Genomic DNA, 17,931 nt, shown 5'->3' on the forward strand with positions numbered 1-17,931 from the left:
ACCTAGGAGTTGACTCTCTTGGGAGTTCAGAATCAAGTTATGCTGAAAAGGCTACGTTCCCTCTGTTCAGTTCAGTCATTTCAGTCACTGAGTCATGTCTGACTCTGCGACCCCATGGACTGCAGCACACCAGGCTTCCCTGCCCTTCATCATCTCCTGGTGTTTGCTCAGTCTCATGTCTGTTGAGTTGGTGATGCCATCCAACCATGTCTTGCTCTGTCACCCCCTTCTCCTCCTGCCCTCAATCTTTCCCAGCATCAGAATCTTTTCCAAAAAGTCAGCTCTTCTCATCAGGTGGCCAAAGGATTGAAACTTCAGCTTTAGCATCACTCCTTGCAATGAATATTCAGGGTTGATTTCCATTAGGATTGACTGGTTTGATCTCCTTGCTGTCCAAGGAACTCTCAAGAGTCTTCTCCAGCACCACGATTTGAAAGCATCAGTTCTTCAGCACTCAGCCTTCTTTATGGAGGAATACTAAAGAGAGGTTCTCTTCTTAATTTTTCCAGGTTCTGCTGGCTCCAGCCATTCCTTGGCTTATAGATACATAACTCCAGTCTCTGCTTCCATCTTCACAAGACCTTCTCCTCTGTGTCTTTCTCCTCTAGTGTCTTTTTTAAGGACATTGATCATTGACTTTCAGAAGCTCTCATCTTAAGATCTTTACCTTAATTACCTCTTCAAAAACGCTTTCCCATTAAGTAACCATTCACAATTTCTAGGGATTTGGTGTGGACACATGTTTTGGGAGGAAAGGATACCATTCAACTCACTACAATTTTGAAAACATTTTCCACCCCGATATTAGATGCCATTTACTAACTGAACATACTTTGTAATTTTTTTAAATATTAATTATAGGATTGCATTTCTGTTTTAAGTGTTAAACCTAGCACTTAGCTGTTACTGCTTTATAATGATACACTTTTTGATGCAAGGAAAAGTTGCATCAGAGTGAATTTTTAATGTTAGCATTTCAGATATCAACTGTCTATAGCTCTCACCATTGCAAAACCATTTTCCACTTTGCTAAAATGGATTGGCTGAGGAGAAAGATACCCTAAAAAGATCTCTTAAGGGACTGTGCTTATATTCGTGTATATCAATCATGGCTATTCTGAACAATCATTTATACCAGAATTGCCTTTTCCCCCAGCAAATGTATTCAGAAACCATTTCTAAGGTACAGATTAAAGTTCTAAAACCTACTTCTTGTTGTGAAACTGATGAGCTATTCATAGAAGTGCCTTGATCAGAGTAAAAGATGTAGTAAATAGGTGTAGAAAAGCATTCTCAAAATGATACCTGTCAGTAATTGCCATATAGATTTCCCACAAATTATTGACACATAAAAAAGGGTATGTTGGAACTATTTACATATATAATGAAAGAACTGTTCATATTTAGAAATTTTAAATTTATGTATTTTAAATAAATCATTCAGAATAAATTTATGTGCCTACATAGATACACTCTGCACAATATCTTTGGCAGGTCATTTACATGAGCCACCCATTCTACCTGGGTCATTTTTAGTATATGATATATTTCTAAAGTGAAAACTTGGGAATTATATAGTCGGTAGGTGGTAAAGTGTTATGATTTTTATATTACTTAATTTGAAATATAATAAACAGCTGAAAGGAACTGCTTATATGGTATGTCTAGAAAAAATGTAGATTTATTTTATCTCTTTATAATGAAAATGGATAAAGTTATATCTTTATTAGAACACCTTGCAAAGTTTACATGAAACGATTCAGATTTGTATTTTAAAATAGCTACAGTTGGGTAGAACTTCATGTATGTAGAAACTGTCATAAGTAATACGTATAGTAGATTGTGATTTGTAAATAAATCAGCTGTTCTTTTGAAAATTACTGAATGATGTCCATTTAAAACATGTTAATAATACCTGTGAATCCAAAGAGGTATATATCAAATGGATTAAAATTATGATTGTATCAAAATGGGACCCCTTTTCTCAGTAAGAAATTAAAGGGATTTCCTTGGAGCCCCCATTACTAACTTAATGTCCCTTTGCATAGTCTAGAGTCCTTTAATTTCTAACAAATTCATTATATCTATGTATTCTCTTTTTTACAGTTCAGCAGAAGAGCAGTTTCACTGGCAATCACAAGGTAAGGTACAGTTTCTTTTCTTTATTGAAGTATACTTGAACTACAATGTAGTATAATTTGTATATATTAATATACGTATTCTTTTTTGTATTCCTATCCATTATGATTATAAGATAGTCAGTATAGTTCCCTGTGCTATACAGTAGTTTCTTATTGTTTGTCTGTTTTATATACAGTAGGTTGTATCTGCTAATCCCAAACTCCTAATTAATTCCTCTCCTACCCCTTTTCTCAATTGGTAATCATGTTTGTTTTCTTATGTCCATGGATCGTTTTGTTTTGCAAACAAGTTCATTTGTATCATAGTTTAGATTCCACACACAAATAATATTGAAGTATTTGTCTTTCTCTGACTTCACTTAATATGATAATCTCTAGGTCCATCCATGTTGCTACAAATGGCATTATTTCATTCTTTTTTACATTGAGTAGTATTCCATTGTGTACACACACACACACACCCCACATCTTCTTTATCCATTGATCAGTTGATGGACATCTAGATTTAAAGTACAACTTCTTGATGAGCATTTATACTTACACTTCTACACATACCTCTATTGGTTAATTTTCTTGTGAACTTTATAAAGAAACTTATAAAAATAAATTTGATAAAATATCACACTAAAATTAAGTGAAGTTGTTTTGAAAGCTCAAGAGTTCATGGGAGTTAAGTTTTCCCAATTCCCTAGGAACTTCATGTTTTTCATGAACACATATAATCGGCTAGCCTTGGTTTTTAATAGTGGTTGACCAGGGCTTACAATGTGATACTTTCATAAAGGTAATAGCATCACTGACTCAATGACCATGAGTCTGAGTAACTCCAGGAGTTGGTGATGGACAGGGAGGCCTGGTGTGCTGCAGTCCATGGGGTCACAAAGAGTCGGACACGACCGAGCGACTGAACTGAACTGAATAGATTTAGTTACTATATTTTTGATTATTAAATGATGGTCTTAAGCTTTAATGTTGACAAAACCAAATTGTTCATCTCTTTGAAATATTGTATTTCAGATGGTCAAAAAGATATCGAAGATGAGCTCACAACAGGTCTCGAACTGGTGGACTCCTGTATTAGATCACTGCAAGAATCAGGAATACTTGACCCCCAAGACTATTCAACAAGTGAAAGTAAGTCAAATGGTACTTAATCTTGAAGACAATTAAAATATAAGAGCATTATGTCATTAATATATATTAATGAAAGTGAAAGTGCAAGTGCCTCCGTCATGTCCCATGGAATGGGAGTCAACCCCATGGACCGCACAGTCCATGGAATTCTCCAGGCCAGAATACTGGAGTGGGTAGCCGTTCCCTTCTCCAGGGGATCTTCCCAACTCAGGTCTCCTGCATTGCAGGATGATTCTTTACTAGCTGAGCCACCAGGGAAGCCCATTAATATTAATATAGTTATATCAAGACTCGTATCCATAGGACTTAAAGATGTGTATATAATTATTTTATCAATTTCATTCCACTCTCATCTATTTCCTTCCTGCATTACCACCCATACTAATTCACATTTGATTATAAACTCTCTTAAGTCAGTAACTGGGGCTTCCCTGATGGTTCAGATGGTAAAGAATCTGCCCACAATGTGGGAGATCCAGGTTTGATCCCTGGGTTGGGAAGATCCCCTGGAGAAGGGAATGACTACCCATTCCAGTATTCTTACCTGGAAAATCCCATGGACAGAGGAGCCTGGTGGGCTACAGTCCATGGAGTCACAAAAAGTCAGACACGACTGAGCGACTAACATAACAAGTCAGTAGTTAGCATCAAGATTTCTCATCAATTATTGACATATTGGTGATTCTCAACCAATTCTCTGACATCTTTTTTGGCATCTATATAAGCAAATTGTATGAATTCATCATATAGTTGTTTTATCAACACACTGTCTGCTTTAAACTTAACTGTCAGAGATTCCCAGGTGGTGCAGTGGTAAGGTATAAATGCAGGAGACTCAAGAGACATGGGTTTGATTCCTGGGTCAGGAAGTTCCCCTGGAATAGGAAATGGCAACCTACTCCCATATTCTTACCTGGAAAATTCTATGGACAGAGGAGCCTTGTGGCCTACAGCTTATGGATAGAGGAGCCTGGTGGGCTACAGTTCATGGGGTTGCAAAGAGTTGGACATGACTGAGCACACACAGTCAAGGCTTTACTCATACAGATTATTGTTGGTAGGGATCTTAAACGTTGGAGCAATTCTATAGCAAAATAGATAGAATTATATAACGTGTGCAATACTGTTTACTACGATGCTAGAGCACTATGCAATAACTTCTTATATTTCTATGTTTAGCTATCTTGCATAGCCATATTAATCTCAATAAATATTTAAAGATTTTTTTTCTACTTAATTGTATGTTGTTCAACCAGAGTGGCTGAAACTTAGAAATAAAAGTTCTATGAGCTGAAACAAGCCTCATTTTAATAAATCATAAAATTCTCTTGACCTATTTTAATAAAATCCCACAAAAAGCTAAAAATTAAATAGTTAAAACAGACACTACCCTAATAACTTCTACATCAGAAATCAGTGGAGCATTTTATTCCTTAATTTTGAAAAAGTATAATTTCCTTGAAAACCCATCAGTGTTTGCTATATAAAGGAAAGATATAAGAGTGAGATAGCATGGTGATCCTAAAACCATTTAAGGTACATATTAGTTCATTTTCTCTACGATCTTTATAACACCGTGACTCAAGATAACGTTATCATGAATATGCTGGTTTATTTTAACCATATACATCCTCTCATTAAAGCTTCTAAAGTAAGGTACATGAGTGCCTTATACTTGTTCTCTGTATTTTATATTTTACAGTGTAAGATTGTTTCCTTTTTTTTTCTCAAAGCCTATAAAATATTTACTTTGTAGGGGCAGTTGTAGTTAGAACTATTAATATATTTAATTAATATCTGAAACACATGCACTCATTTATTTGAGAGTAAGTAAAGCAGAAATAAAACTTCTTGGAAGGATGATATTGGGTATGTTATTTTTATATAATACTAGAGAAATATATTTTATTATGATTTTAGGAGAGAGTATAACCTTTTATTCCTGGAAAGTACAGAAATAAAGATGGAAGAAAAGAGTAATAAGCAAACAAGTTAAAATAGAAGTGATAAATCAAGTATATCAGTCTAGCACTACATGTAAGCATGCTGAATTCTCAGAAAAAAATAAAAATTCAAATTTGTAGAAAATGAAGATAAAATCATGAGATATGTTTAATATACACACATATTAATGAAGTAAATGTTGAAATAAATAGACATTTACTATTTAGACAAATGCTAACAGACAAATAGACAAATAGAATAGACCAAGAAATGACAGCAAATACAATAACCACAAAGAGTAGGATTGGGAAGAATAATGTGAAATGAAGTGGAATTTACCACAGAATCACTAAGCAGGGTCAAAAAGGAATTATATAGTAAAAATGTATTAACTTATAATCATATGGTAAAATCTGGTGAACATATATGCACCAAACAACATAACATCTGAATATTAAAAATGAAAGAGATTGATGAAAAATAATGTGAACATTTCTCAGAATCAGACTGAATAATAGAAGAAGCCACAGAAAGTTGGATAAATAGTTAACAAATCAATGCATTAAATGAATTTTTAAAAGTTATACTTTTTGAATAACAATAAACATTTGCTTTATATGTCCAAGGAAAATTTATAAAAATTGATCAGCTAATGGACTGTAAAGACAATTGTAAAAGTTATGAAGTATAGAAAGGCCACATTCTTTTAAAATAATTCAGTAAAATTAAAAGTAAACAATAAAATGATAAGCAAAAATATAATGACATTAAAATTAAGAACATACTTTTGGATTTACCGAATCAAATGTGAAAGCAAGAAGAAAATTACATATTCTTGTATATTTACAAAGCAAATGAAATAGCAACATTTTCTAATGAAAACATAAGGGTATGATAAAAAAATGCATTCAGAGGAAATCGAAATTTTATTATTAAAAATAAAAGATAATAAAGAGCTCAGCATCCATTTATTTTGGGACACCTTAAAAAGAGCTAAATAAATCAAAATAAGCTAGGAAGATGGAAGTAAATTATAAAAGCAGTGCAGAGATAACATAATATAAAATTAAAGAGTAGAAGAGAGAAATATTAGAGGAGATAAATAACTATATGAACTTTAAAAAAAATAACTTTGTCAACTAATAATCCCAAATCCTAAATTTCATTTATTTGTTTGTTTGGCAGTGCTGGGTCTTCATTACTAAGCCGGCTTTTCCCTAGTGGGGGCAAGCAGGGGCTTCTCTCTAGTGTCAGTGCTCGGGATTCTCATTGTGGTAGCTTCTCTGGTTGTGGAGCTGGGCTCTGGGGCATCAGTCGCTGCAGCTGAGAGCTCAGTAGTTGCAGTTCCCAGGCTCTAAAGTGCAGGCTCAATAGCTATGGCCCATGGGCTTAGTTGCTTCAAAGCATGTGGGATCTTCCTGGACCAGGGATCAAACCCATGTCTCCTATACTGGCCAGTGGATTCTTTATGACTGATCCATAGAGGAAGTCTGTGAATTTCTAAATTGAGACTCTCTATACACAGGAGAAATAGAATGTTTAGTGTTCACCTTTGCATTTCTGTAAAACATGTCCAAACATTACCTGCAAAAGATGTATCTTTATTACAGGAAATTTAAATATACTAGTTAGGGTTTTTGAAATGGATTTGCTAACTGCTGAATTTTTGATTTTCAGAGAGATTAGTTAATTTATGTTATTATATTCTGATTTATCTTTTTGAAGACCCCTAGGAGTTTAGTTTCGAGAAAGAAATGGCAACCCACTCCAGTACTCTTGCCTGGAAAATCCCGTGGACGGAGGAGCCTGGTAGGCTGCAGTCCATGGGGTCCCTAAGAGTCGGACACGACTGAGTGACTTCACTTTGACTTTTCACTTTCATGCACTGGAGAAGGAAATGGCAACCCACTCTAGTATTCTTGCCTGGAGAATCCCAGAGACGGGGGAGCCTGGTGGGCTGCCGTCTATGGGGTTGCACAGAGTTGGACAAGACTGAAGCGACTTAGCAACGGCAGCAGCAGTTTAATTGTTCGTTTTTGAAGGCTCTGCTTCTTGTTTGAAGATTGTTGTTGTTGTTCAGTCGCTAAGTCATGTCCGCATGGACTTTGCGACCCCATGGACTGCAGCATGCCAAGTTTTTCTGTCCTTCACTATCTCCCAGAGTTTTCGGTAATATCATCCAACCATCTCATCCTCTGTCACCCCCTTCTCCTCCTGTGATCAATCTTTCCTAGCATCAGGGTCTTTTCCAATAAGTTGGGTCTTTGCATCAGGTGTCCAAGGGATTGGAGCTTAAACAAAGTACAATGAAAACAAACAACAAACCCAGATAATTCAAATGCTGCTTGAAAGTTTTATGCCAAAGGATCCGAATCACAGTAAACTGTGGAATATTGTTATTCTTAAGAAACATTGGTTCTTAACATTTTCAGAGTCAGTTTGAGACTGAATGAAGTAAAACTTAGGAAATTAATTTAAAAATATTGAGTAGATAATTATCATTTAAGGGATCAATTATTGTTTATTTTAAGTACTCGGAATATCAGAAAATAAAAATCCTAATTGCTGTTTGTGTTTATATCAGGGCCCAGATGGGAAATAGAGTCTTCTCAAAAAGAGTTTAAATGAAGAGGATTTAATTAAGGGTCCATTTACAAACGAGTGAGCAAGATTAAGGGAACAATCAATGCCTGAAGAAGTGTTCGGGGAGTAGCAACAGACGGAAACCCTTGCCACCCTTAGTCCCAAAGGAAAAATCGATGAACCAGTGCCAGCAGAGTCAGGAGGCACGGTTGGTGGGAACAGAAGAATAAATATTCTAGCCTCTCTCTCCTCCTGCCTTTCACTGGCCAAGTCTAGTCTTAAATCAAGTGCCAAGGGACCCTTATGATACAGTCTCTGCGGGGAGAAGGGCAGAAGATGAATATGGGGAAGCAAAGAGAAAAATCAGCACAACATTCTACTCGGTTCTAGAACAACACACCATGTTTATATTTACATGAACGTAATGCATTCGTATGTCCTGGTGCTTTGACACATTTCCTAGAATTAGCCAGAGCCCATCAGATTCTTCCCGTCCCTTGTTTATGTGATGATTCAATCAATGGTCTCATTAGCTAGTACAGACATGAAATAGCTGATGCTAAATTGGACCTGGCACACTGCCCTTGAGAGCTGGAATCTTAGTCCTAACCTGAAAGAGACCAAAATAACACTAAATACAGTCTAAAACCAGCTAGAAAAATTTACAGTGGCAACCAGTCTCAGCCCCTAAGCACTTAGTACGTAATTTGTTGTGTTTAAAAGCTTTTGTTATTTTTCTTCCCAGGGTCTGATTAAAATAAAATTTGAATTTTAGTAAACCCACCTTCTTGACCCTAAAGCAAGCAATAACTGCTCTAGTAATATGAACTACATTGTCCCACACTTATCAATGTTTTCCAACACTTTGCATTTTTTTAAAAAGTGCTATCATAAACAGTATGTAAATCATTTGTACAACCTTTGCCAGCCCATCACTACTCTATGGCTGCCAGCTGTGTCATTTCAACTCTAACAAATACATGACACGGAATCACTAGAAGAATTGCTGTTGTTTTACTGAAAAAAAAAAAAAAAGAGTTATTGACAGAGGCTCAGGGCCATTGATGTTGGGAAAGATTGAAGGCAAAAGGCGAAGAGGGCAGTGAGGATCAGATGGTTAGATATCATCACCAAATCAACAGACATGAGTTTGAATATACTCTGGGAAATAGTGAAGGACAGGGAAGCCTGGAGTGCTTCGGTCCATTGGGGCACAAAGAGTCAGATACAACTGAGTGTCCAACAGCAACAATAGGGCCATTAGCTTCTCATATAATACACAGCTTGACCCAAACTATATGTCATGGACCAAGTATGTTATTTTATATAACATACAGTATATCCACACATCCTTGGAGATACAAACTCAGAGATAAAGGTAATGATGTCTTAGCTAAAAATTATTAAAGACATTTGTAAGTCAAAATCAGAGAAGCAATGTACTTCTTTTGGGGGGTGGAGGATGGCTTATATGTTTGTTTGTTGTTGTTGATTCATAAGTCATGTCCAACTCTTTTGCGACTCCATGAACTGTAGCCTGCTAGTCTCCTCTGTCCATGGGATTTCCCAGGCAAGAATACTTAAGCTGGTTGCCATTTCCTTCCCCAGGGGATCTTCCCAACCCAAGGATCGAATCTGGATTTCCTGCCTCTCCTGCATTGCAGGCTGATTCTTTACCACTGAGCCACTGGGGAAGCCTCCTTCTGTGTTTATAGATAGTGTTAACTTGTTGAATATCATGAAATAGTAATTATTTGTTTCTGTAGCACTTGGACAAATTGAAATTCTACCACATCCTAGAAAATCCCAGCATTCAGTAAGAAGGAACTCTTAGGAGCTTAACATATTCTGAATATTATGGCAAAGAAAGGAATGTTATTTAATTGAATTTTCAATTCAGAATATATTCAAAAAATAAAGAATCAATCATATAGGTTACCATTCTGAGCAGGTGAAATCTAAATCGAATGATCATATATAGTTTGATAGAAAGGAATATATTACTTCCTCTTGATTTACAGTCTGTCATCTTCATTTAATTACTGCCAATATGCTTAATTCCATGAGGTGGAAAAACCATTGAGAGATTGGGTTATTAAAAATGCTATAAAATATAACCCTTTACATTCTTATGGAATAATAATAAAGGTAAGAGACAACCTTGGGAGGTGAATATTTTCACAATTCCTGGCAAGCACGGTAACAAAGGATTCAGAAGTGGTTTGGGAGGATGACACTTTTATGGTGATTAGTGTAATCAAGATGATAAATATACACATAATATGACTTACTGTTGATAATCTGATAGGGTAGAAACCAGATCCTCAGTTAGACCTGATGGGGTGCAGAGACTCAGGGTAGGTAGGGGTCCAAGGTAATCCATCCTGCACTTGGAGCCACAAGATCTAGATTCTAGCCCTACTGTTCCCCTCACTCCACAAGTGGTTGAGGACTGTCACCTGGGCCCAGAGACCCCAAGTCCCTTCCTGGGCATGTATTTATTCCAGTTAATTGAGTACATCCTTGGTTGTTCTTTCCTTGTATTACTTCATCATATACCCTTCGGTCCAAAGTTTTTGAAATACAAACAAGCCAGTCTCCGCTCCAGAAGCTGGTCAGCATTGAAGCCTGAAGTTGTCTGATGCTTCATGCATCCTTTTGTTTCCTTTCCAGGTTCAATCACACCCACCTCCCCCACTACCTTTGGTGTTACAGAGCCCATGGGAAGTTGGCAGGGGACGGTATGAACAAAAGTGAGGGAAAACACCCAGGTAGCACACAGGGTATAGTCATATCCTCCAGAAAGCTGTCATTATCTTTTCTTCCAGATTTGACCTTTATTTAACTCTTTTTCAGTGAATGTTCAATTTTTTTCTCTTATATTTCTTTCCGGGCTTCTCTGGTGGCTCAGTCAGTAAAGAATCCGTCTGCAATGCAGGAGACCTGGGTTCGATCCCTGGGTTGGGAAGATTCCCCTGGAGGAGGGCATGGCAACCCACTTCAGTATTATATTTCTTTCTATCACATAGACATCTGAGAAGCATGTTATCACTTCTGCAAAGAGGTCACCAGCTCAGAGGCAGACCTAGGAAATGAAGGGATGGGCAAACACCTAAAATACCACCTGCTCCTTATCCATTCCCTAAGCAGGAGGGAAAAAATGCAAATTTATTATTAAAAACATCATTCTCATCTGTGTTCTCAGGGTCTCCTGGAATCAAGCATAGAGTTTAGAGCCTGGCAGAGATTTTTAATGAAAACATAATTGAGTTCTGAAATTGTCAAGGCACCCTAGGCGCCCCACATGCAAATATGAGGGTCAGATGAAAGCTGGTAGAAGTGAAGAAAAGGAGAGAGGCAGAAAGCTCCCATGAGAAAGTCAAAATAAGCAGACTTTTCCTTGGGGCACAGTGGAGGGTGGAGTCCCCTGGTAACGTCTTATGAAGACGTCTTACAGAATTTCTCCAGAAGTAATTGCCACTGACCAAACAATAAGTCACTTCAACAGCAACTGATGACATCAAATCTTAATATACTAGGCTTTGACTGTATCACTATAGGCACAGATAGGTGTTACATACTTTTTTAAAATGTCTGTGTTAAGCATTTCAAGCCCAGGTAGCACCAGCGGTAAAGAGCCTACTGGCCAATGTAGTAGACCTAAGAGATGCAGGTTTGACCCCTGGAGAAGGAAATGGCTCCCCACTCCAGTATTCTTGCCTGGAGAACCCACAGACAGAGGAGGCTGGAGGGATACAGTCCATAGGGTTGCACAGAGTCGGACACGACTGAAACAATTTAGCATGCAGCATTTAAGCACTTATTAACAACAGCACAAAGAGTCTCTGCCCTTGGCATTTATGTAATGGACAGAAAAGGCAGAAACTGAGCACTCTAAATACTATAAGTTCAGATAGATAATTGCTCCCAGCAGTGACAAAGCCAGTTGGGGTAGAATAGGGCAGAGTTTCCCAGAGTGTACTTGGGATTCCTGGGGGTCCTCAAGAACTTTTCAGGGGCTGCAGAGGTACCTGTTTTCACAATAATTCCACAATACCATCTGCCTTTCCTTACTCATTCTTACACAATCAGAGTGAGAATGAGAGTCACACAGAGAACAGACTTGTGATTGCCAAGGGGGAGGGGGTGGGGGAGGGATGGATTGGGAGTTTGGGATTAGCAGATGCAAACTATTGTATATAGGATGGATAAACAACATGGTCCCACTGTGTAGCACACAGAGAACCATAGCTCAGTTCAGTCGCTCAGTCGTGTCTGACTCTTTGCGACCCCATGGACTGCAGCACACCAGGCTTCCCTGCCCATCACCAACTCCCAGAGCTCGCTCAAACTCATGTCATTCGAGTCAGTGATGCCATCCAACCATCTCATCCTCTGTTGTCCCCTTCTCCTCCTGCCTTTGATCTTTCCCAGCATCAGGGTCTTTTCAAATGAGTCAATTCTTTGCATCAGGTGGCCAAAGTATCGGAGTTTCACCTTCAGCATCAGTCTTTCCGATGAATATTCAGGACTGATTTCCTTGAGGACTGACTGGTTGGATCTCCTTGCAGTCAAAGGGACTCTCAAGAGTCTTCTCCAACACCACAGTTCAAAAGCATCAAGTCTTCGGCGCTCAGCCTTCGTTATGGTCCAACTCTCACATCCATACATGACTACTGGAAAAACCATAGCTTTGACTAGAGGCCGTTTGTTGGCAGTAATGTCTCTGCTTTTTATTATGCTGTCTAGGTTGGTCAGTATACTGTGATAAACCATAATGGAAAATTATATGAAAAAGAACGTGTATATACATATATACATATGTGTATAACTGAGTCACCTGGCTGTGCAGCAGAAATTGATGTGACTTTGTTAATCAATTATACTTGAATAAAGTAAGTTAAACAAATATAGTAAAACAGACTGAGAATAACACACAATGAGTGTTCAGTGAAGCTTCCTGGAGGTCACATGGCGCGTGATAGCATCATTGCTCTGATGGCTCATGGAAAGTATGTGATGCAGCCTTCTCTTTTAAATACTTTCCAGTTTGGTGTCCTAAATAGTATTCTACATCACTCATATGGTGAATATAAGCTCTTTGAGGCATATGAGTCTTAGTTCTCTGACTAGGGATCGAACCTGAGCCCCCTGCAGTGGAAAACACAGTCTTAACAGGACCTCCAGGGAAGTCTCCAAACCACTCTAGTGTCGAGGGAATGATGCAAGGCCCAGGAAGTCATTCTTTGTGTCAAGATACTTGATTGGGAATCTGAATAAATGTGTGAGCAAACCATGCAAATATAGGGAAAAGTGTGTGATTTGTGTCAAATCAAAAACTAGTTCTTTAAGCTAGTGTAATCCCATTAATACATTGTAATGTTTTCAGAATTTAGCTTTTGAATTTTGTTTTCTTCTAGTGATTTGTATTAGTTTTCTATTTCTTTTCACAATGACTGATAGTGAGAAATATGAATCTATTATCTTTAGACTGTTAATTTATAAAGAAATACATATAATGATTTTTCTCATTTTTGTGTTACATTAGTTTTTTTTATGGTAAATAAGACAAAACTTTGTAAGGAAGTAGTTGGGGACTACAGTAAGCTATAAAAATACCATTCTATGACTATAACAACATGTAAAATCCCATGCACAGTAAAAGTCTTGAGCTGTACATTTTAAAGGGAAGTTAAATATTTGAAGGGTTTTTTTTGGTAATAAATGTCATTTTGTTCATTTCCCTCCATTGTGTACAGATGTAAAGAAACTGAGTTACTGTATTTAGGGTAAAAGCTTTATCCATTTTTTCATTTATTCATATACCAAGTCAAACCTGAGAAAGCATCCTAGTTAAGAGCAGTAGCATTGGTTGAATCTAAATCAGTTTAAAAACTAAACGAATGTTTCTCTGTTCTTGGAACCTTTCAAGTTTTCATTTTCATGTAAAGCATTATACACTAAAGCAGCTGACCAGAGGAAACAGATATTCTTAAGGAAGAGACTTAGAAATCAAGTTTAGGAACACGTTTGCTGGGACTACTCCAGCGGTCCAGCAGTTAAGACTTCACCTTCCAATGCAGGGAGTGCAGATTCGATCTCTTGTCAGGGAACTCACATCCCATTTGTCTTGCAGCCAAAAAAACAAACATACAAAAAAATAAAACAGAAGTGATATTGTAACAAATTCAATAAAGACTTTAAAATGGTCCACTGTGGAAACACACACACACACACACACACACACACACACACACACCTGCTCATAGAACAGTCACATCATCCCTAAGCTTTGCTACGTAACAAGCTGCTTGCCCTCAGTTAATTTTAGGGATGGTAGATGGACTGAATTACTGTTTTTAGACTAATGCTCCAGTGAAACTCCTACATACCTTTTCAAGTTACTAGTGAAGGGCAGGAGAAGACAACCAGTTTATCACTACTCATCATCATCCAGTGCTCAGTTGTGTTCAACTCTTTGTGACCCCATGAACACCCGCCATGCTCCTCTGTTCATGGAATTCTCCAGGCAAAAATACTGGAACGAGTTGCCATTTCCTACTCCAGGGGATCTTCCTGAATTAACTACCTCTTATTCCAACGTTTGTAAATTGGCAAGTTCTTCCAGATCCTACAAAGAAGAAACTGCTGCTGTAAGTGAAACTGATTAATAGTGCAATTTAAGCAAAAGTCAGTACCTTTAGTGTTAACTTGTAGAGTTAACTTGTAGTTAGAATATAGTTAGAATATTCTAATGTAGTTAGAATATTCATTGGAAGGATGGATGTTGAAGTTGAAGCTCCAATACTTTGGCCACCTGATGCGAAGAACTGACTCATTTGAAAAGACCCTGATGCTGGGAAAGATCGAAAGCAAGAGAAGGGGATGGCAGAGGATGAGATGGTTGGATGGCATCACTGACTCGAATGAAATGAGTTTGAGCAAGCTCTGGGAGTTGGTGATGGTCAGGGAAGCCTGGCGTGCTGCAGTCCATGGCGTGGCAGAGTCGGACGCAGCTGAGCCACTGAACTAAACTGAATTGAGATATGACTAAAGTACTTTGAGCTTAATTTAAATGAATTCTATAATCTTACAAATGATTGACAATTTTTATCATTGATTTTGAAGTTTTTAATAGTTAATAACTATTAAGTTTTTAATAGTTTTTAATAGCCCTTGGTTTGTGTGTATATACACACAGCAAGTCCCTCATATACAAGTTCCATTTTGAAAGCCCATTCATGAGTCCAGTAGTGTTAGCCTAGGTACCTAGCTAACACAGTTGGCTATCTATTACTGTACTGTAATAGGTACAGTACAGTAATAGGTATTGTAATAGGTTTATAATCCTTTACACACAAATAATACATTAAAAAAACAAACACAAAAAATAAACAAAATATTTTTAATCTTACAGTACAGTACCTTGAAAAGTACAGTAGTACAGTACAACAGTTGGCACACAGGGGCTGGCACCAAGTGAACAGGCAAGAAGAGTAACTGATTGGAGGATAGAGAGGAGGTGGGAGATGGTAGAGCTGAAGGATCGTCGGCAACAGGAGACGGAGGGCCAGCTGCAACGTCACTCATGCCTGATGCTGAAGGCACAGGTTCTCTGCTGGATTCAATTCTCTCTACCCTCTTGCTTCCGGATATCCTGGGCTTGAAATAAAGATACTTCACTACTGTACTCTGAACAGCCCTGTACAGTAAAGCACATAAAAGCACAATCACTCTAGAGGATGCCTGCCTTTGACAATGTACACCAGACACGTGAACTAACTTAGGTAATTGGACTTGCGAACACATGTTTTGTGTCTTTGAAAGTTTGCACTTTGAAGGTTCGAATGTAGGTGACTTACTGTATATAATAATTTCCGCTATTTCCTTTCTTCTTAATCACCATTTTCCTTTTAAAAGATTTCCCCCTTCTTTTTATTTGCTGTTGGTCTAAAAATTTACTCTCATTTAAAATAATACTTAACCTTCAAACTGTTCTCAGCCTTCCACAAAGATTGGATAACAAGAGGGTAGAAATGAGTCAAATTCTCTGACAGTTATAATTTATGTGTGTGGGTCTTGTTGGTTTTATTTTTCATGGTCTATGCAAAGATAAGATTTTATATCATCTTGAAAGAGTCAGTTAAACCTAAGAGTAAGTAAAGAATGATTCTAAACTTCCTGATAAGTGGAAATCTTAACAAAACTGCCTTTGTTATGTATCCAGTCCTAAACTTGTCAGTCTCAACTTGTGTGTTTATTATTCCTGATTAGCCTGAATTAACAGCCTAACAAAGCATTCATTGAGCGTCTGTGTGAGACATCACTGAGATCTCATAGCTGTTTATTTTGGTGCATTTCTTGTTAATAACTCTTTTCTTCTGATGGTAGAATAATCCCTAGGAATTAAATTGATATCTTAGTCACCACTTAGAGACCTTGTCTCATTCTTGTGGCTTCAGCTTCCACCACTGATGACTCAGATAATTGCATTTCTGTTCTAAAATTTCATTTATACGTAACCCAACTTTGATCTGGGTTTCCCTGATGCCTCAATGGTAAAGAATCTGCCTGTAACGCAGGAGATGCGGGTCCGATCCCTGGGTCAGGAAGATCCTCTGGAGAAGGGAATGGCAACCCATTCCAGGATTCTTGCCTGGAGAATCCCAGGGACAGAGGAGCTTGGTGGCTTACAGTCCACGGGATCTCAAGAGTCGGACACAAGTGAGCAACTAAACCACCAACCAGCACCAAAGTTTGATCTTGGAAATTAAGATCTCAAAAGATAATTTAGTCTGTTAGAGCCAGTTTGAGAATCAAGCCCAGAGTGCCTGTCTAACTATGTCAACTCCCACCATCTCCAACAACTCTAATTTAAAAAATGAAGCCTGTCCTTCCCCAAAGTATCAATTCCCCAACACAGGTCTCCTCCTCCTTCAAATGGCACATGAGGGGAGCTTTTGCTTTTTCACCTCATTTAGTGAATATTTATTGCTTTCTAGGACAGATGTTCAACTGAAACAGACCATAATTAGCATCGTCCAATAAATCACCTTAAACCTTGTAGAAACAGAAGGTGTGTGCCTGATCGTAAGAGTGCTGTCCTGTCCGCTCAGTTTTCTAGAAAAGACTTACTCTGCACCATGGGCATCTCCTCCTCACATTTCAGTATCAGTGAGATCCTTCGAGAGACCAGCTAAAGAGTGTCCAATCATTTGGGCTGGCCTTCCCTTCCTGTCTGCTACTCCCCAAGTACCAGTGAGCTTTAAAAAATGTCTCTTAAATGCACGATTTTCCCTTCCTTCCCACCATGGCCATTACCCCAGTTGAGATTCCCTCCATTTCTTCTGGTTTCCTTTTTCTCCACTCCAGGAAATCCGTGGTATTTAGTGTCTCCAAGTATCTGAATGCAGAGCCCAGCAGCTTTCACATAAATGTTCAGACTCCTTGTTTTTATTTTGTCACTCTCCTTCCAGAAAACCTATTGCTGTGTGTGTGCATGCTAAGTCTCTTCTGTTGTGTCTCTTCGCAATCCCATGAACTGTAGCCCGCCAGGCTCCTCTGTTCATGGGACTCTCCAGGCGAGAATACTGGAGTGGTTTGCCATACCCTCTTCCAGGGGATCTTCCCAACCCAGGGATCGAACCCACATCTCTTATGTCTCCTGAATTGTCAGACAGGTTCTTTACCACTTGCTGTGTAAGACTACAAATTTCTCTGTTGAAATTCCTCAGAGTCTATGCAGAGTATTAAGGCAGCAGAGATGGGGGTGTGGTTAATTTCTCTGGGGCAATCAGACATCAGGGCAGGCTGCATGGAAGAGGTGGCATTTAAACAGCAAGCTTGAGAGTGGGTTTCGAGGTTGACAAAGAATGGAATTTCAGGTTAACCGAGACCTTCTCTTCCTTATCTCTTGTCTCTGACCCTAGGTTTGGTTTGGTTTGGTTTTTATTTCCAAGCCATTTTAAGGATCTATGCCTTGTGTGTCCTGTTTGTAAAAGGGAAGCTTAGAGGTTGTTGAAAGAAAACACTGATATATGAAAAGGACAGAACTAGAATATGGTTTTCAGGGCAGATTCCAGTCAGGGTTTTATTCTCAGGCCATGTGGCTCATTAATTAGATAATTAG

At 38.2% G+C, this 17,931-nt stretch overlaps 1 protein-coding gene across 3 annotated transcripts in view; it reads left to right on the plus strand.

The window, feature by feature from the left end:
- The window catches only part of CTNND2 (catenin delta 2), a 1,052,534-nt gene that overhangs the window by 570,286 nt on the left and 464,317 nt on the right, over positions 1 to 17,931 (plus strand). For 2 of the 3 annotated variants that reach the window (XM_081517462.1, XM_081517463.1), the window contains exons 1-2: positions 2,087 to 2,141; positions 3,159 to 3,275. In XM_081517462.1, coding sequence (XP_081373588.1) covers positions 2,087 to 2,141; positions 3,159 to 3,275 — 172 coding nt within the window. Of the gene's footprint in view, positions 1 to 2,086; positions 2,142 to 3,158; positions 3,276 to 17,931 lie in introns of those variants that run through there. The other variant, XM_081517461.1, reaches the window with a different exon arrangement.

This window comes from Giraffa tippelskirchi, chromosome 8, assembly GCF_054371585.1.
Source record: "Giraffa tippelskirchi isolate mGirTip1 chromosome 8, T2T-mGirTip1v1.2.pri, whole genome shotgun sequence".
Taxonomy (NCBI): domain Eukaryota; kingdom Metazoa; phylum Chordata; class Mammalia; order Artiodactyla; family Giraffidae; genus Giraffa; species Giraffa tippelskirchi.